The sequence below is a fragment of the Hemicordylus capensis genome, chromosome 1, assembly GCF_027244095.1.
Source record: "Hemicordylus capensis ecotype Gifberg chromosome 1, rHemCap1.1.pri, whole genome shotgun sequence".
Classification (NCBI taxonomy): domain Eukaryota; kingdom Metazoa; phylum Chordata; class Lepidosauria; order Squamata; family Cordylidae; genus Hemicordylus; species Hemicordylus capensis.
The window spans coordinates 81,199,193-81,220,239 of NC_069657.1; the positions used below are offsets into that span (position 1 = coordinate 81,199,193).

The following is a 21,047-nucleotide window of genomic DNA, read 5'->3' on the forward strand; positions in this document are numbered from 1 at the left end:
TAGTCAGTGCCTCCCCTGCCCCTTAAAAGAACCTCCCCGGCATCTCTACAGTTTATTACCGGAGGGGGTGGGACAACTATCTATCTATCTATCTATCTATCTATCTATCTATCTATCTATCTATCTATCTATCTATCTATCTATCTATCTGATTGATTTCTATACCACCCTTCCAAAAAAGGCTCAGGGGAGTTTACACAGAGAAATAACAAACTATAAGATGGAACCCTGTCCCCAAAGGGCTCACAATCTAAAAAGAAACATAAGGCAGATACTAGCAACAGCCACTGGAGGGATGCTGTGCTGGAGAGGGCCAGTTGCTCTCCCCCTGCTAAATAAAGAGAATCATTAAAAGTTGCCTCTTTGCAAAGTTAGCAGGGGTTGTAAGGAAACATCAGCCAAAACCGGGCAGAGCAGGCGCAGCTCATGAACTCTCCTCGGGGGGGGGGAGTGGTGGGCGGCTTCTTTAAGGTAAATGGAGCCGGTGCTCCGTGCTGCCCAGCAGCCCCTGCGGTGGGGAATCACCTCCGCCACTCACCTGGCCGCTGGCAGGGGCTCGCCTCCGCGGGAGCCAGGTGAGTGGCAGAGGCGATTCCCTGCCACAGGGGCCCCCCGGAGGCACGTTCACGAGCTGTGCCTGGGGCAGAGGCAGAAGCATGAGCTTCCTTCTGCCTGCAAAAAAGGTGGCACTGTTTGATTCTGAAAATAAACAAGAAGGGAAGCACCACCACAACAACGGAAAGCAGGAATGGTTAGTCTTCATATCATGCAATACAAAGCTTCAGAGTCAGCAGTCAGTGTGAAGCTTTGCATTGTGTTATATGAAGACTTTCCCCCGAGGAAGAGACTTTTTATGTTGAAATGTGCCTGGACTTAGTTTTTTCAATAAACCATCTTTGCAACATTACTGTTTGATTTTGACCAATTCCTCTCTTGCAGCTAACTGTGCACCAGTCCACATTGTCCCCAAATCACCCAACCCTTAGTTCTTTGCAGTGGTGGGGCACTGCAGTGGAAAGGAGGGGGTCCTTCCATTCATGCATCAGGATCTAAACCACTATGTTTACCTTAATTTTGCCCATAATATGGGAAAGCTGTTCCTGCCAACACTAACAAACACTTTCATATGCTTGCTCTCATTCCAATATATCTCCATCATTTGGAGGTTTCCTTATTAGACATTCAGTGTGCAGAATGACTGTTCAGATGAACAGATGAAGTACTGTTTGACCTGTCACTCACTGATAAAAAATCCAGGTTAATGTAACAGTTCCAAGCTCAGAGCTAATGTAGCATAATGGCTAAGAAAATGAACTGTGATCTTGGAGCCTGCCAGTCCAAATCTCACCCACAAATTTACTGGGTAGCCTTAGGCAAACCACTCAGCTCTCCATCTACAATATGGGGATAAACTGGTCTACTTTACTGGGTTAGTTTTACTTGATGGTCCCAAGGCATGGTCTGAAGGCAAATGATGCAGCAACATTGCTAAAGCAAAACAGGTGTAAGTCTTATCAGTGTCTAGAAGGAAGGCCACCTGGGAAGTCTATGTATGGAGAGAAAGGAAGGAATATAGAAATGATATAAAGGTAAACAGACATGGATATAGTCAGTTCCTAGTATAAGTTTCATCATTCTAGCAAGACAGAAATATATCCAGATTAGGTCGACCCAGATGAAAGAGTAGAGCTATGCAAATTACTTTGCAAGTTACTTCAGTTCTTAATGTCTTTCACTGACTGGACAAACTAAATTGTCTTCAATCTGAGACATGGCTGAGGGGTGCAAAGTAAGACCCCTATTCCAGATGCTAACTAGAGGCAGATTAAATTTCCTTTCCATAAGTGTTTCTAATCCTTTCAATTTCTCCCATTAAACACTGCAAAACCTCCTTATCACTCCTGATGTTAGAAAGTGCAAAGAGCTTGTACCGTGGGTATGGAAACCGCAAATACCAAGGCATTGTTTCAATGGGAAATTGGGGGTTAGGTTCCTGGTTGCTGGGATTTTCAGACATATGTGTGTGTGTGGGGGGACATGGGGGTGGGAAGCTCCTTATCATGCTTTGCTGTTCCACCTATGTTGCGCTGTACCCCTGGGCTGTCCAAAAATTGACCAAAATTTGGCATTTTTTTGTTTTTAAATGGGAGCCATTTTGTGGCTCTGAGAAACAAAATGGTGGCTGGAAATGACCTCTGTGGTCATTTTCAGCCACCTCCGACCCACGGATATGTGAGGTCATGTTCCCCCCCTCCCATGTATGCCAAGGTTGGGTGTCGTTTTCCTGACCCCAGATACGTGATCTGCGGATAATGAGGTTTCCCTGTATTAGCATTTTTATTTTCAACAACCTTCCTAATGATCCCTAGCATGGAATCTATGAGGAAATTTGTTTTTAAACTTACCACCTCCAGTTGCCTCGGGTGGGGGTGGGGGGCTGCCACAGCTGGGTCTTCCCTCTCTCCTCACCAGTCTCCCCTTGGTCTTTTTGGAGGTGGCTGCACATGCACATTGGCCATTTGCATGGCTTCCAAAATGGCCACTGCCAGTGCAGAAATGGCCCTTTTAAGACCGGGGAGGCTGGTGGTGGGGAGGGGGAACTGCTTGTGACTCCCTGTGGCAGCACTCGCTGTGGCCGCTGGAGGCAGTAAGTTCTTTAAAAACCCCGCCCAAATTTTGCCCCCTCCTCGAGCCAGGCCCAAACTGGTTTGGACTCAAGCTGGACTGGGGCCCGGCTTGATGTGCACAAAACTGGACTGGTTCGGCTTGAGCCGAACCGGGTTTTCCAGTTTTGTGCACACCCCTAGTCTGCCCTTTAGCAATGTATATTTTTCAAGGAGTTATACTAAATAGTTAGGGAAACAATACATTTCAAAATCTATAGGTGAACATATTGTCCAAATATTTGACTTATTTTATGAAATAATTGTTAGTAGAAAAAGAAGAAAAAGATTAGGAAGCAGCTTGATTCTTACTTTCACAGGAAATGTCTACAGTTTCTTAACATGCTGCAGATTCTTAATCATGCTATTGACTTGATGTGATGAGAAGGTTTTCCTGCAGAATTTTCATTCGGAAAACAAATCTAGGAAGCTCTCTCAACAGTAACAGATGTTATGTTGCCAACCTGAGCCTGCAAACTAAAATGACAGTTTTTGGTTGCGTGGATGAAATTTAAAATCAGCTCTGTGGTTGCAAATGTTAATACTTAAGAGATGACTTTCTGAATGTCAACATACTTGACTGCTTCACTAAAGACAATATTAATGCTTTACTACTAACCTTCCACTCCCCAAGCTACTATTAGCTCTTAAAAATGCTCAAAGATAGATTCTCTCCAGGATGATCTGTCTTCAACTTGGCCTTTAAGGTCTCTCAGTGGTGTGTGTGTGTGTGTATATATATATATAGAGAGAGAGAGTTGCTCTACGAATACAAAGCATATTTATATACTGCTTTTCAACAGAAGTTCCCAAAGTGCTTTACATTGATATAAACAATCAAATAACAAAATAAAATGGCCCCCTGTCCTCAAAGGGTTCACACTCTAAAAAAGAAACATAAGACAGCCACCAGCAACAGCCGCTGGAGAGATGCTGTGCTGGGGATGGAGAGGGCCAGTGTTAAATAAAGAGAATCACCACTTTTAAAAGGTGCCTCTTTGCTTAGTTAGCAGGGGAAAGGGCAAGATAAGTGCCCTTTTAAGGCTATGTAGATATGCTAAATATCAAATTCATGTATTGGTCATTTTTATTTATGTTCTTTGGCAAATATTGTTTGGAATGAACATGGATTGCATTAAAAAAAAATCAAAACTTATGGAAAAGGAATTTCCCATGGCTTTCTTCACATTGCACCATGTGACTCCCCCACAAAAGCCTGTGGTGAAAGGGAGAACCTACTGCAACCAGGTAGAGCACAGTCCCCTTTGCCCTTTGCTACATAACTCAAGTATGTAGTACACCGCTCTGGGCTCCTTGGAGGAAGAGCGGGATATAAATGTAAAAATAAATAAATAAATAAGCCATCCTCTTTCCAAGGGCCTCGAAAACTCGGAGGCATTTCTTGGGGCAGCAGAGAGCTGCAATGGGGAGAAAGGGGTAGAAAGGTCTCCTTCAACTTTCCCTTTGCTCTTGCTTGTTTGGATCCGACCTTGTATTTAAAAGGGAGATATTACACAATAAACAAATTTAGAGGTAGCCTATGTTTCCTTTCTATTTCCAGTGAGTTCAGTAATTAAAATCAATAGATACTGAGTTTGAAACAATGAAAAGTTTCTATCTTAAATAAGCACAGAATTGTGCAATTATTTTAAATCTTCTTTTCTCTTGGAGAAAAGTCTAGCCAAGACCTGGAGCACAATAACCCTAAAATTCAGAATAATTTATCCTACTGTACTAAACTGACCATCTAGGTTAAATCCTTTCCCAAAACCAGGATGGTATGAATGAAAATTAAATTTAAATTATACCTACTGTTTTTGCTAATTTATTTAATGAATTATATCATTATTTTATCATCAGTTAAATGATTATATATGGCTTAATCAACAGTGAGTCCATCCTCTTTTATTTTTATGTGTATGTTGCCTCACATGCAAAAATTTGCTGCTAATCCTATATGAACTCTAGTAAATGGACCCCAGTTACCAGAAGATTATTGATTGCTTCTGTGGATCCTTAGGGCATTATTTTATAAAATAACTTTTTTTTCCTCAGCAGTATGAAGTATTTTAATGCGGAGGAAGATAGTATTAGTGTGGGACTCTTAAAATTATCTCATCAGAATGCATGAGAAGCTTATGGTTACTATAGTTTTTTTATAATCTGACTTGGCAAGACACTTGGGGAAAGATCTGGGGTCAGAACAACATATCTGCATGAACTCAGAATCACTATTCATATTTTCTATCTTTATGTTCATTATTATTACAAAAATGGACTTAAAAGCATGGAAAAGATTAGCTTTGCATTCCCTGCATAGAAAGAATGAATTCAAAAAAGAAAAACACACAAACACAGAAGTTGTTTCTATACTAGTTTTTTAATCTCTAGAACTGTTCGTTCACTCAGTTTTTACAGAGAATCCAGATGACTCTGTTAAACCATTGCAACCCAATGTTTTCCTCCAATTTTTAAAAGTACCTGATCCATGACATTTAAAAAACCCCAAAATTTAAAATGCAATTGGAGCAACAGCCTTTCAATGTGGTCTGGCACTGGCAATGCACCTGAAGAACTGCCTTTGCTCTCATGAACCTGCGTGAACCTTTTGATTAGTTTCAGAGACCCTGTTCTCAAGACTGCTGCCACGATGCAGGGCTTTTGGGTGGTGGCTCTTCAATTTTGGAATGCCCTTCATAGGGGGCTCCAGCAGAATTACTCCTTTAGGTGGGCTGCTAAAACATTTTTAATTTAAACGGGGCATTGCTCTTTACTGCCTTCGTTTTTTTTGTTGCTCCTCTTTTAAATATTTTCTTAGATTGACTTAAATTAATTTCTTTAATGATTTTAGAATACGTTTCTGTAGAAAAATGGTTTCTAAGGAACATGAAGAAAAACTAATGCTTTTTCCTCATTGTTCTTTGAATTAGTTGTTTTGTGTTCATTTCCAGCTTCAGCAGTATTGAATTGTCTCTTAATCAGTCAGTTCTTATTCCCTGCCGCCACTGCTGGTACTTTAATTATTTATTTATTCAATTACTCATGAAATGAGTAAATAATTACTCACTTCCTTCTTTGTACCTAGAGCAACTGCATTTTACTTTCTAAAAAAATCTACCTCACCACCTGCCAGGGAACAGGAATAGACTAATCAAGGGCCTTATCAGTACTGCCAAGGCTATGAATGAACATGGAAGTAACTAATTAAGGGGCTGGTAGCAGAAGTTGCTTTAAAAGAAACACAGACATTTGTTGACTGAAGGATGCAATTCTAAGTATATGTTCTAGAGAGTAAATCCCATCAAAATGAATGGGTCTTAGTTCTGAGCAAACCTACTTAGGCTCTTGCCCATGAAGACAAGCATTATGGGACTGTTATGGGGGATATGCTGCCACATTAATTGCCACGCAGAACCACAATTTTAGTTCAACTTCCAGTTGATTGTAGAATAGCATTGTCTCAGGAATGCTAATGGGCCCTAGAGTAGAAGCAACCACATAGAACCTATTAAGCTGTATGCAGTAAAACAGTATGCTTAGGAATATTGGGAAATTTGGCAAATAAATTATGCCAAAGAATCCTTATTAATCTGATAAGATTGAAGCTTTTATTTGGGCTAATAGCATTTTGTCCTTTCATCAGTGACCTTGAGAAAGAAATATGCTTCTAAGTGTATACGTAACATGGTTTAAAAAACACTGGGTACACACAGAGAATATTCAGTTAGTTTTCATCTTGAACCTAGGTGAGTGGGGTCAGAGAAAAACAACTTTCTTAGGATGGATACAGACAACCACTTACTCAATGGCCATTTACTGCAGAACAATGATACTGTGAGGCTCAAAGCCATATAATTAATACATGCTAAACCTGCAGAAGAGACACAGGCATTGCCAAGGACCCTGGAATGGCCGAGCAATACCTGCCAAACAAACAAACAAGTAAATAAAAGTTGTAACCTATTTCCTACATGACATTCTTAGTAAAAATACGTATCAGAAACAGTTACTGTTTCTTCACCTCAACTTTTTTTTAATACTGAAAAGCAGACTCAGAGCTGCAACTAAGCGTGGAAAATTTTTAGGGGAAAAGTTGCTTAACACTTTCCATTCCTACCATGTGCACACTCAGAACTGCACATACTTAACTGCTTTCCAACCGGGGGCGGGGGGGGGGAAGAAAGGGGAATATTGGGACTCACACACACACACACGAAGCTGCATGTGATGTGTGGTTTGGACCTCAGGACCAGAGAGGACCTTTCCTGAGCTGTAAATTGCTTGGTGAAGAGAGATAAAAAGGCAAAAGGTAAATATGATCCTAGTCTAGACCAGATACATGTAGTATGCCCTGAAGGGTTTATTAATGCCTACAAGATTTAATACTATTATTAGCAAATGGTTACAGATGGAATTTTGATTTTGGAAAGGATTCCTTGTTTTTTGTCCAATGGTGTGCCTATAAACTAGCCAAAATTTGATCAACTGTTAATACATTTTAGGGTTTTCTTTTAAATGAAAACCAGTTAAATTTTGATATAATTTCAAGTATATTAGAATGAAACCCCAGCTAGGAAAAGAAACAGAAGAGGGAAAAGAGAGAAAGGGAAAAAGATGGGGATGAGAGGACAAACCAATCAGATTTGAAGTTACCAGCCAGCGGAAGTTTTTAAAAAATAAATCACCAAATGAAATCGTACATTTACTCGGAGAAAGCATCCTTTGACATTTCCTTCTATGTGATCTCTGAGCTCCTCCAACTTTCGATGGAGCTACATGTAAACATCAGAAAATGAATTGAAAAAGCAACCTGTTCTTTTTTCATGTTCTTTGTTTCCTTTTTTAAAAGATAAGATCACAGCACAACACATTTCTCACTGCCTTTGCAATGCAACATTTTTACAATACAAATATACTGTCCACAAGCTCTGACAAGAAAACCAATCGCTGGTTAAATCAGCAATTATTTTCCAACATATACAATTTAATCCATTTTCTAATGATACTAGCCTTTAGAAAACATCCTAGTTTCCAAGTATTATTTGTAGGAAGCAGAATGCAGAACGAAATTCTACATAGCTTTCTGTGGGTGAATTATCAAACATGGAATCAAAGATAGGGTCTTCATATAATTTCTGAATGCTCTTATTCCATTTTTGATGCCTAAATAATATGCCCTATTAGGAAAAAATTATAATACTTAGTAGACAGAATACAGAATGCAGAGCTCTAAGATAGGTATCAATTTTTTTCCAAGAAATGGGCTAAAGAATTATTTGAAATAACAACCCATGAGATCTTTATTTTTTTATTTTTTATTTTATTTTACATATTTTTATACTGCCCAAAACTTAACGTCTCAATACTTCACTGCATGGAATAAAATGAGTTCAACGCTTACTGTGCTGCATTTATTAAAGAATGTATTCTAAAACATTGCATACACGTATGTTTTTGGAAAGGGCACACCATTGTCTGGGATAGAATTTGAAAGCTGGATTCATAGGTAATTATATGTACATATATTTTCAATAGCTAAGTCTTCATTTTTCTACTGAAACAGTGCCTATTAGTGAACACAGTATATCCCTAATAGTATAGCTGTTGTGATCTCTTTTCATAAAAAAGAAGAAAACTTTAAACCTCACAAAAAGACCGTGAGGAATATTGTAGATGCCTTTAACTGTGCAATCCTATGCATGTCTACTATGAAGTAAGTCCCACTGAGTTCAATGTGATTTACTTTCAAGTAAGTGCATATAGGACTGTAGCCTAAGTATCACTGGCATACATATAACACAATTCCCCCCCTCCACACACCATTATGAAATTAATTGTTTGGGACTGAATACAGGAAATGGGTGCACCAATAAACTTTTCCCTTCCTCCGTTTATGCTCAGTGCAACAATTCTTTCACACAGAGCAGCTGTATAGAGCAGTATTAAGAGAAAAGAGAAGATGGCTTGTCCTGGAATAAAGGTGATACACACGCACACACACACAAACAAAATAATTTTTTTTAAAGTTGAGAAGGAAGCGTTGGCAAGGAGAGTGCAGAAGAAAAAATAAATAAATCAAAATTAGAGCTTCATGTGGTGCAGAAAAAAACTGAAGTGAAATAGTGCAAAGATTGAAAAGAGGCCACAATTACTGCTAAATATTGACAGGGAAGCCAATGCCATGCCATGTGCTTTCACCATTTTGATTTTCCATTTATGCCTATTAAATACATTAGCATTTGGCAGAAGACTGCATGAACAGGGATAAATTAAAGTTTCCTTCTAATGGAATAAACTATAGGACCTGGGCATTAATTTAGACAGCTGACTCATTCTGTTAAAACACTGGACATATGTGCAGTTCTTTAAATTAACTAAGAAGGTAGTAAAGGTGTCTAACCTTTAATCTTAATGGTGTCTATTTATAAAAGAATCACAGGAATATCTCTCTCACTCCCTGTTCTCCATTCTAACTATTTTTCAAACATATACATACTCAATAGATTCAGCTAATTCTTTTTTACACACTGATTATTTCTGAAAAATGAAGTGAAAACTGTGAACACTAACAAAAACCACTAACAACAGCAGCTTAGTTATCCCTGAAATAAGAAAACTGTAAGTTTGAATGTGGTTTTATCCACACACACCACTTAAACCAGACTATCTGCATTTAAGCCACCTTAATATCATTTAAGTCTATCTAAGATGATGTGAGAGGGTGGTGGATCAGTCCTACATCACATTTTTGTGTAGCATAAACATAGTTTCATGTGATACTGCCATCTATCAGAGAAGTATTCAAGATTCCCAAATTATAGGCACCTTAAAGAAGCTATGGTTATTATTATTATTTTTAATGCGGTAACATTCAAAGCTAGACACTTGGCAACTTGCCGTCAGCTAGCCGCTTTATGGTGGCTCTTGTGTAGCACAGAAACAAACAAAATGTGACCCAACAGTGATAAAAACACTGAAATAAAAACAATGAAATGGTGAGAAATGTAAAAGTCCCCACCCTCTGCCTTCCCTCCCCTCTCCCTCCCCACGCCAAAAAAAACCCCCCAAAACCAGTGTAGGCTATAGAAGAAAACTTGCAAAATAAAAGTTAGAAACATATTTACTTTGAGGGATCCAACTCTACTAGCAACTCCTTTGCTTTCATCCGGGCGTCTAATTTGCTACAATGGGGGAAGATGGGTAAAAAAGACAGAAGAATAAAGAAAAGAAGTGAACTTAAAAAAATTTCCACACAGTCAGTTAGCAGTGCATGCAAGACATCAATTTGACTTTCTGACACACTTCTAGGGAACAAGGACACAGACTCTTATTTCTGGATCACATTATGACTACTTTACTTAATTTTTCTATTTAAGTATACTACAGATTTGGTACTGAAAGTTTGTGTGTTATATTTGTTAATCATAGTTTTAACAGTACATATACTACAATATATTTGGAGAGCCTGGACTTGGTTCATGAAAAATGAAGAATCGACACAAAAGATATGACAAACACTCGTGTCTTTTAGCTTAGTTTATGATATAGACTTGTGTTATGTGCTAAAGTTAAAAAATGTCATCCACACAAATTAGAGACATGGGTACTATAAATGGAACTCTCAGTGCTGCTAAATATCATCACTGAAAACTGACAGATTTATATACAGCTGCCCCATGTTGAAAGAAATTAGGATATTAGCTGCTGTCCTTAATTCCCAATTAAATAATTTTGCTGCCCAAGCAGAAAATTTTAATGCCATACCAACAGCAACTTAACAATAGGCAAGACACTTGTGAGTTCTGTTTCAATACCAGCTGATTTGTTCTTATCCTTGCATACATCAAGGAAATTCTATATTGTGCAGAGGTATGAAGAAACAGTTCTGTATCTATTGCTCATTAGGCTTTCATACTGCTAAGAAGAAAATTTATAAATAAATGGAGAAAAGTTATATACAAGAGCACAGGATCTGCATTTTTATTATCTCAAATTTTTAAAAAACCCCATAAATAAACCTACTGGCTGTGGATCCAGAGAACAGTGAGCAAAAGCATAAAATGACTTAGTGCTGTTCTGTAAATGCTTGCGCAAGCACTAGTGCAAAACTCCTTGCATTGTAGAGCCACAGTGTTATTGGAGGCTGTACTGCAGTACAAGAAACATGATAAAGAAGGAATATACAGGCTGTACCATATAAACACTAGTGGATCATAAAAAAAAGGGGGGGGAAGCTTGTACAATTGCGCAAGTATTTGTACAAAACAAAGGAACTCCTTTGGATTTGGGGTCACCTTTCTCATGCAACATTCTTCCACTAAGTTGGAAGCAGTCTTTCCATGAGCAGAAGAAGGGCACCTCTGGATCCAAGCCACTATTCATAGCATCAAAGCCAACGTTTTGCTTTTGAAGTGCTGTGAGTCCAGGAGAAACATTTATATCTACACAGAAAAGGGGAAAGATTTCCATTGGAATGGGCTGGAAAAACACAATACCAGAAGGAATAATGACTGTTGACCAAATGGAATGATACTTCATCTCCCCAGCCCACCAAATTCAACGATGAGGACTGGGCACACCATGAGGATGCACGTTGTTTCTCCCCTGGCATGCAAGAAAATACTAGTATTTCAAACACATGTAGAGGAATGGTTTAGATGGATGGCCCCCTCCATGTGATTAGATAGAGGAGTCCATGTATAGCAGGGGAAAGGATATATGCGCTCATGACGCATGCATGTCCTCATCACATATGATGGGCTGGGTGGACAGGGTATCATCCAAACTAGCCCTGTGAGAGTTTAGTCTTAAAAGTTAGGGTATTTTGACAGAAGATTGCAATTAACTCAAATGAAATTTCATATTTGCAGAAGACTCAGCAGAGTAACAGGATGGTCAGATCAATGGTGGTTTTGTTTGCTACTATGTAGCTAAATGTGGACTTGGAAGCATCAAGTCATTCAACAAACTGATGTGATATGGATTTCTTCTGTAATCTTGAGCAATTGCATTATTATTTCTGTGCCTTAATTCTCCATTTATAATACTGGAATATTATATAAGTGTTCTGTTTAAAAATCAGTAAAATGTGAAGGAGTGTAAGCAGAGAAGGTAAAAGAGAAAAAGAGAAATTTAGAAGTGAAAAAGGTCATTGCATTTTTAAAAAACTATTCAGGTAGCTTGTAGAGCACCTAGACAGAAACATGAAATTGACAAAACTACAGAGGGAGAAAACAGAAATCAGGTAATATAATAAATTAAACACCACAATGTACCACAATGCCCAGAATAACCACATATGTAGATAGTGGTGAGCAATAAAATACATTTAAAGAATCAAGAGGAAAAATCATGAGCACCAGGTCAGCTGACCTACAACAGCCACCTCCCCAGGCTGCCTCAGCCCTAGACAGCCTGGTGAGAGCAGTACGGCTGCTGTTGCCCCCATGGCTCCCACTGAGTTTGTCCTGTTCCTTGCCTTTTGAAAGGCAAATGTTGAGGGAAAGAGCAGAAGAAAGCATGGACTTTGGTCAAGCCTGAGGAGCATGAAACGAAGTTTAAATATCTAAAAATACAGATCTCTATCAAAGGGTAGAGAGTTTTATTTATTTAGACTCCTTTTTTGAATGTATTGCAATAAGAACAATTGCACTGGAGAGACAACATTCCATAAGATACAAGCAAGTACAATGTACAAAGAAAGGCTGAAGGCTGTACTTCTAAAGACCCTTACAATCCAAAATTACCCTCTCTCTTATAGCATAGGAGCTGTATTGTTTACACAAAGAAATAGGAAATACACCGTGACCATATGTTTTCTAGTATTTTGTTACCTTCTTTGGAATTATTTTAAAAATTAATACGTTTTGCACCTAAAGCAATGGTCTATTGTTTCATGTAAACAGAGAACATGACAAGACAAAGGGCTTCCATGCTGGGGCATAGAGACATCTCTGGCTTGAGTCCATTTCTATTTCTGGGATGTGAATCTAAGAACAGCCCTGCTGCATCAGGCCCATCTAGTCCAGCATTCTGTTTCACCCAGCGGCCCACCAGATGCCTCTGGAAAGCCCACAAGCAAGAGGCAAGGGCATGCCCTCTCTCATGATGTTGCTCATCTGCAACTGGTATTTAGAGGCATTGTGCCTCTGAGGCTGGAGGTGGCCTATAGCCACCAGACTAGTAGCCATTGATAAATCTGTCCTCCATGAATTTGTTTAAGCCCCTTTTAAAGCCATCCAAGCTAGTGGACATCACAACATACCATGGCAAAGAATTCCACAGATTAATTATCCGCTGTGTGAAAAACTATTTCCTTTCGTCAGTCCTAAATTTCCTGATTTTCAGTTTCAGGGGATGGCCACTGGTTCTAGTGTTGTGAGAGAGGGAGAAAACTTTGTCCACTCTCTCTATTCCATGCATAATATTATACACCTCCATCATGTCTCCCAGTAGTTGCCTCTTTTCCAGACTAAAGAGCCCAAGATGTTGTAGCCTTGCCTCATAAGGAAGGTGCTCCAAGCCCTTGATCATCTTGGTGCCCCCTTCCGCACCTTTTCTAGTTCTACAATATCCTTCTTAAGATATGGTGACCATGTACTCATGGATGATAGTTTTTCCTCATGCATAATGTCTAATTAGGGAATAATTTTTACTTGCTATCACTATCCTTCAGCAGCTACTTTTATCCACATATTAATTCTGAGCAAGGTGGAATCAGAGCAATTAAATCCTGTCACTCTGTCTGGATTTTTAAAATTTATTTATTTATTCATTCAATTTATATACTGCCCTTCCTAAAGTGGCTCAGGGCAGTTTACATTAAAAACAAAAGCACATAATAAAACAATTAGAATGAGAAAATATTTAAACCAGATTAAAACCCATTCAAATTCAAATTAGATAGGACTTTAAAGCTCTCCTGAAGACCTCCAAGGAAGATAATCCTTTGATATCTATGTGGAGCCCGTTCCACAACCTAGGAGTGACAACTGAGAGGGCCCAACCCCAGGTCGCTTCAAGATGAACTGGTGGCACCCAAAGATGGATCCCTCTTGATGATTTTATTGAGCGGTGGGGTTCTTGTAGCGAATGGCGCTCTCTCAAGTAACCCAGACCTAAGTCATTCAGGGCTTTAAAGGTAATAACTAGCACTTTATATTTTGCCCAGAAATATAGACTCTAAGTGAAAAGGTGTGGGAATAAGAGGTATGGAATAAATTTTTCCTAAAATTTGGAACCTTTGCATCTACTCTTTCACCTTTGTGGATTAAACTGAGTCAATGTCAACAGCTATACAAAGTGCATTAATATAAAAATTTACAGTTCCTAAATCAAACACTTAGGAGCAATGGGGATAAGAAAGAAACATGGAAGTTACTTACATGTAAAAAAGATTATTTCCAGATTAGCCCCGATCTGTCATATTGAGTGAAACATGTGCAAGTCTGTATCAAGCCTGTGGAACATTTTCCACCTATAAAAGCAAAGTGTCCTGACCTGTGCCAGGATCTTGCTAGAACAGGTAAGGTTTTCTCTTTTTGCCTTTAAATCTTCCACTGGTATGAGATTCTCTGATTGAGGGGAAAGAGAGAAATATGCTAGACTGATGGGGATATTCTGAAAAACTGCATTAACAGAACTTCTTTCACTGGCAGTGCTGATGAATTATATTAATAAGTGCATGAAAAGCAGCATTTCACCTGTAGAGGTCAGTAGAGGAGTCACTTACTGAAATCAGGACTGCAGCTCTGCTCTTCCACTGCTCTAGTATTGAGATCAAGTGATCTGTGAGGATCTTACACTGGAGACAGTACTTTTGTTCTACAGATGTTTTAGAAGACATTAATTCCTAATGGACACCTGTGTAGCCAGGTGTTCTAATGGAATGTGTTATCAGGGAATACAATGGGGGTCTGATTACTAGGTTTTACTATTTTGCAATGCACACGGAAATCTGTTTATGTGATAGGGCTTGATGCTTGTACTAGGAAGGAACTCCTTGTACTAAGCTGCTTCCAGACAGTGATATATTCTACCTTAATGATGGTTTTTTATATTCTACCTTGATATTTCTGAAGGAAAATGTTCCTGGGATTCAAGTCAATGATGAGCTACTTGCAGATTGTTCTACCATGACTGGTCTTCCAATTTATGGAAAATCAGTAGTTTCCCCCCCTAACATGTACTTTTCCCCTAACATGAATTCAAAAGGCAAAATATTGCAGCAGGAGGAAAAGATGTAGGAACATGGGAAGCTGTCTTATACTGAGTCAGACCATTGGTCCATCTAGCTCAGTATTGTTTACACAGACTGGCAGTGGCTTCTCCAAAGTTGCAGGTGGGAGTCTCTCTCAGCCCTATCTTGAAGATGCCAGAGAGGGTACTTGGAACCTTCTGCATGCAAGCACGCAGGTACTCTTCTTAGGGCAGCCCCATCCCCTGAGGGGAATATCTCACAGTGCTCACACTTCAAGTCTCCCATTCATATGCAACCAAGGTGGACCCTGCTTAGCAAAGGGGACAAGTTATGCTTCGTACCACAGGACTGTCTCCTACTAGACAGTCATAGCAGAAGCTGTGGAGGTGTGTCTATCCACGTGAGTGATAATTTTTGGAAGAACTGGTTCCCACCAGTCCATCCCAGCACATCCCTTAAGTTCTGTACCAGAACGCTCCTATGCTCCAAGTGTTCTTCTTTTTCTGTTCTTACCCTGCACAGTAGTTTGTTTTTCTAATTACTGCTTGCATCAGCCTCCTGCCTCCACCCCCCCAATTTTTGTTTACATTTGTCTTTTTTGAGTTATACTGCAATTCCATTAAGTGCCAGTTTTTGCCAGTTATTGGCAACTGCTCTTTAAGCTGTTTCCAAACCACTGGATTTTCTTTTCTTGGCACTGTGCAGAGATTTTTTTTTGCTCCCCTTTTTTTATTTTTTCTGTTCCTTTTTTGGTCTGTTACTGGTCTTGCACAACTGTTCTTCTATACTTGCCAGTACCTGCAAATTATTTTGAAAGTTTTTCTATTTAAATTTCTTCCTGCTAGAAATGGCGGAAAGCAGTTGCAGCAGCGGTGGTTGTCATGTCTGCTAGAACTACAGGGCACTTTCTAGATAGTTGTCATAAACCTGTCCCACTAATCTGGAGCTGTAAATATCAGCTGCCGGAGACTGAAACAGACAGAGGAAGAAGTCAAACAACAAAGCCAGGCAGTAAGCAGTTTCTTCAAACCAGAGCCAGTCTGGGTTGTAATATCATCAGTCAATCTAACAGAGTCCAAATCGTAATCCACAAACAGAGTCCCAACGGTCCAAGGTCAAAACACAGGCACGGCAAACAGAAACACAGCCAAGTATCTCAGTGAAGAACAACATTGGTACCAGCACAGTGGCTGTGGCAAAGCCGGCTAATATAGGCTGAAACCATGTGCTGTTAATCATGGATCCCTGACTCAGAAGCCTTGCTTGTTAGTCTAGCCATTCTGTGTATGTGGTCCTTTATCTCCTGCTGTCTCTTTGAGCGATGCCTCTTCACTGCTGAGACCAGCTGTCCATAGGAGCTGCCACGACAGGCTCTAACTCTTCTCCAGACTCCCGTGGGCTGGTCCCACTCTCCTCTACAAGTTCTGGAACTTACACTCCCACCTCTGCTGCCATCCCATCCATCTCTTCCTCCTCTTCCTCAGAGTCCATCCATGTGCTCATGACAATGGCATGGGAAAGCAGTTTAGCTTTGTGTCCGCTAAGTGTGCTTCCATACTGCCTGTGTTCCAACATCACAGCCCCTGCACTGCCAGCAAAGTGCCGTCCATATTTCCAATGACCTCTTTCAGGTTTTATTGTTGCGTTTCAGTGCTACAACGTTGTATGTGTGTTGCAGGAATATAACAGTATTTTTTTCCATTTTAGGAGGGTTGCAATGCTATTTTGGGGATGTAAGTGGAGTGGTGTGGATGATTCATAAGCTGAGGGGGATGATTTGTTGATATTGCCCCTTCTTACTTCTGAATTTTTCCCCCTTTAGCCAATGCTCTTCTGCAATGGTGCAACACTTCAATTTTATTTTTATTTGCTTGTCGCCCTTCTCCCTGATGTTGATTCAATTCTGATTATATCTGTTTTGCTCAGCTCCATGTTGTCCCCCCCGCCCCAGGTGCTCTTGTGCAAAGCTGCAATGGTGCATCAGTGCACTTTCTTTTTTATTTGCTTTTCGCTTCCTTCTCTGTTAATGTTAAACCCATTTGCTTACATTTATGTTTATATTTCTTTGTTCTTCCTTTCCTCTTTCAGCCTCTGCCAGTGAGTTTTTAAATTAGTTTAAAAACCAATTGTCAGCCTTGGCAAGGAATAGTTAAGTGTGCTCAAGCTAGAAAAAAACTACTCCCCCGCTAGTGGCTCTGCGCAAAGCCAGCAAGGGGGAGCCTCATGACACCATCATCCCCTGCCTCTTCTGCGATCCCATTGGCCCAAAATGGGGCAGTAGGAGGGCACAGAGAGCACATCTTATAATCAATATGAACGGTCCCTATCTGGGAAAACACATTGTTATGGGTGACAATATGAACTATGCAGCAAACCCTTTAATTACATTTTGAATATGATCCTGCCAAGATCGTAAACAGCAAACCCTTTATTCCACTCTTTATTTATGTTTTGAATACGATCCTGCCAAGATGAAGCATTTTACACCACCTCCAACCACTGTAGAGCTCAAAGTCTGGAAAGCACCCAGGAGACCTTAGATTTCCTTGGAGCAGGCATTTAGCAACTCCACGCCTCGAAGAGATGGGAAAGATTCCACAGGGACATTTAAGTGGCCAAAGTCAAGCGTCAAACCTTTAAAGAGTGCCCTAACAGAAACTCTCCAAGCTATTTGGTTGAAAGCTGGTGGGCACAGTGGCCTCTGATTAGTTTACAATGCATCTGGAACTTAACCTGTTCTGAAAACAACCCAGTTATAAGAATTTTAGTGATTACTCATTATAGCCATAAAGGCTATATAAGAAAAGCTGAATCACCATGAAAAATAAAAAGCTGGAAATTGTGTGCCTTTCCTTGGTCAAACAACTGCAGGGTTTGGATTTACACACCCCAAATGCTTATCCTTTAGCGGATACGCATCGGCCTATTCTTCTATGTGCAGATGATGCTGTGATTTTATTACAGATGCCAACTGACTTTAAGAGAACCCTTAAGGTTATTGCCCAGTACTGTGTGGAAGAACATTTGGCAATCAACTATTAAAAGACAAAGATTATAGTCTTTGCAAAGAGACCAAGGACTTATAAATGGCCATGCCATCGATCAGGTTAAATGTTTCAAGTTATTGGGTGTTGTTTTTCAGGCCTCAGGGAGGAAGGTGGCGCAGGCCACGTATATAACTGCATTGGCTCAAAGGAGTGCTGCAACTATTCTAAGGATTTTTTGTTCAAATGGTGGAAGAAATTTACCAGTGGCTATTAAATTATCTGTGGTTAAGCTGCTGTTGCAGCTACTTTATGGAGTCCAATTAGAACCTATTCTAATATTGCCATGCTTGAAAGGACACTATTAAAATTTCTAAGAGCATTGTTTCATACCCCAAGATGCGTCTTAAATGCAGTTTTGAGGACTGAGGCCAGATTGATGAGAGCTGATGAGGCAGGAGGCTGTTGAGCTGCTGCCAGGGGAAATCGTGGCAGCCTGCACGCCAGCTGGGGGTCAGGAGGTGACTCGGCTGCCAGGAAGAGGAGGCAGTGGCTGGAGGGGATTGAGAAACTGGGAGGAGAAACCGTGGGGTAATGGGGAGAGAAGTGGGCTAGCGGGTGTCAGAGATGCCTGCCAAAGACAGAATCAGGGAGAAGAGGCTGAAGGGGTTGGGGGAGAGTTGAACTAGGGGCGCAGACGCTATGTGCCCAGTCAGCTAGTAATCTTTATAATGTCTTAGAGATGTATCTGGGAGCAGCTGTTAAATCTGCATGGATGGCACATAATTGTATATTATTTTATGTATTAGTTGCATTTTCTGCTGATCTTTGACCATAATAAAGGTTGATTGATTGTTTTCCCAACAGGAAAAGAGATACATGTTTACTCGGAAGTTTCACTAATTTCAATGGGGCTTACTCCCAGGAAAGTGTGCGTAAGGTTGCAGTCAAGTCATTAAAGTGAAAGGTTCTGAGAAACCATTTCAAGAAGTGATTACTTAAGAAGCAACAATATTCAGAGAAACAGATACACTTAAAACTACATCAAACATTTGTTGCTTTGGTTTTGTCCAGAGAGGGACAGTGCTGAATAAGTGTAATAAGCTGGAAGAATTGGAAGAATAATAAGTGCACAGCAGCCATTCTATTTCTTTCCCTCCTGAGACTGTGAATTTATTTGTGTCCAACTCTGGAGTTTGCACCCCCTGAGTAGCAGCAATGCGGGAGCTGAGGACCCCCAATTATGGCTAAGTGTCAGGCTCACTCACTGGGTAGATCTGGAGCTAGACTGCAGCAGCAAACTCTGGAGATAAGTAGTAATTCAGACCCAGGCATACAGCAGTAAGGGCTAGGGGTGTGCATGGTACCTGCTGGTCTGGTCCGGTTCGAGTCTGAACCGGACCCAAACTTGACTGGGTCAGTTCAGTCCAGCACCCCTTTGAGCCCCTCGCCCTCAGTTCTGTTCAGTGGGGGTTTGTGGTTTTGTTTTTTTGTTTTTTAAAAAAACATTTTTTAGTTTAACCCTTCTGGGTGTGTTCTCTGGGGTGAGGGGTGTGTGTCTGTGGAGGTTCCCCCTTCCCCTGCTGGCCTCCCTGCTATCCAAAAATGACCTGCTCGGCCGTTCTTTGGGCCTTTCCCCTGGTGTGCCAGCCATTTTGGAGGAATGCCCACTCAAGGGTTCTGGAGGACATGGGTCCAAGGCTTTACCTACTGAGGAGGCTTCTTGCCCTGAGGTAGCTTCTCCTTTGCCCTCGGGGTCACTTGTCTCTGGCTCTGGATCAGGGATGATCTTGAAAATTTGTTCAAATCTACAAAACTTTGCACTAATTCAGTCTCTTCTTGGTGAAAATCAGGCCTTGCTCTCTTCCTTTCCAGACTGGATGTTTCCTTGCTCTCTCCCTTTTCCTGAATGAATGGTTGCTGCTGTAATTGCATACATCTGTGCTAAAGCAAGTAGCACAATAGATGCATGTTTGTTTGTTTATTACTATTTATTTATTACATTTGTATCCTCCAACGAGCCCAGAGCGGTATACATGCTTATGCTTGTCCTCACAACCACCCTGTGAGGTAGGTTAGACTGAGAGATATGCGACTGGCCCAGAGTCACCCACTGAGTTTCATGGCTGAATGGGGATTTGAACTCAGGTCTCCCCAGCCCAAGTCCAACACTCTAACCATGACACCACACTGGCTCTAAGTCCCACTAACCACTGGTGCTCTTTTGAACGGGACTTCCGGGTTGAAGTCAGGTCCTCCACTATGGGGGGCACTCCAAAATGTTCCTCTGGGGGCCTCAGCAGTGGCTGCTGCTAGCTCATGCTGTGCTGCCACTGGATGGCCAAGTGTGTGACTCGCGAGACCTGAGTGGCCTGGCGGGCCCACTAACAGCCCAATCTTTCATGTGCGCAGCAGGGGGTGGCACTGAGTGTGGGCAATGGCAGCTCGCCTGTACCCATGGCGGTTGGCTGAATTGTTCTCGGTTTCCCCGCCCATGGAGCGCATGAACCCGCAAGAGCAAGAGGGAGTGGAGGCTGCCACATGCAAGCCACCTGCCTGCCTCCACAGTGGCTGGCGAAATCGCTTCCGGCTTTCCCACCCATACAGCACATCTGCGAGAGGGAGCAGAGGCGGTGGCCAAGTGCAGGCTGCCTGCCTGCCTCCACAGTGGCTGGCTGAATCTCTCCTTGCTTTCCCACCCATGCAGCATGCCTGTGAGAGCAAGAGGGAGCGGAGGGTGCTGCAAGGTGATGGAAAGATGGAGAGAAGCAAACTTTCCCTCAGCAAAACTTTACAATGCCGTGCACCAAGGAAGCTTCCTGCTTCCTGGTAGTGTAGCTGAGATTGCTGGGTTTCTATCTGCCTTCTATTACTGGAGGCCACGCCAGGAGGTAGAAGTGGGTGAGAGGCACCATGAATAAGACATGAAAAAATAAGCCCCATCCCCGGGCTTGCTCGATAAAACTTCTGTGTTTGTTTTTGTTTTGCAAATTGTGGAGGGCTTGGAGAGAATAAGTAATTGTAAGAGCTTGGATTGCAATGTGCAAATTCTCTCTCTCTCTCTCTCGTCCCCTTCCCCTTCTGCCTACAACATGTAGGCGAAGGGGAAGAGTTCCACGTGCAGGCGGGTGTGGAGAATGGAGCACCCTTGTGAAGATCAAGTCTGCCTGTGTATGTTTTATTTTATTTATTTATTGTTCA

General features: G+C 41.1%; 1 protein-coding gene across 37 annotated transcripts in view; it reads right to left on the minus strand.

The window, feature by feature from the left end:
- The window catches only part of GPHN (gephyrin), a 556,374-nt gene that overhangs the window by 115,472 nt on the left and 419,855 nt on the right, over positions 1 to 21,047 (minus strand). For 29 of the 37 annotated variants that reach the window (XM_053285016.1, XM_053285048.1, XM_053285057.1 and 26 more), the window contains one exon: positions 9,788 to 9,844. The exons of the other annotated variants lie outside the window; for them this stretch is intronic. In XM_053285016.1, the coding sequence (XP_053140991.1) occupies positions 9,788 to 9,844 (57 nt within the window). The remainder of the gene's footprint in view (positions 1 to 9,787; positions 9,845 to 21,047) is intronic. 37 annotated transcript variants of the gene reach the window in all.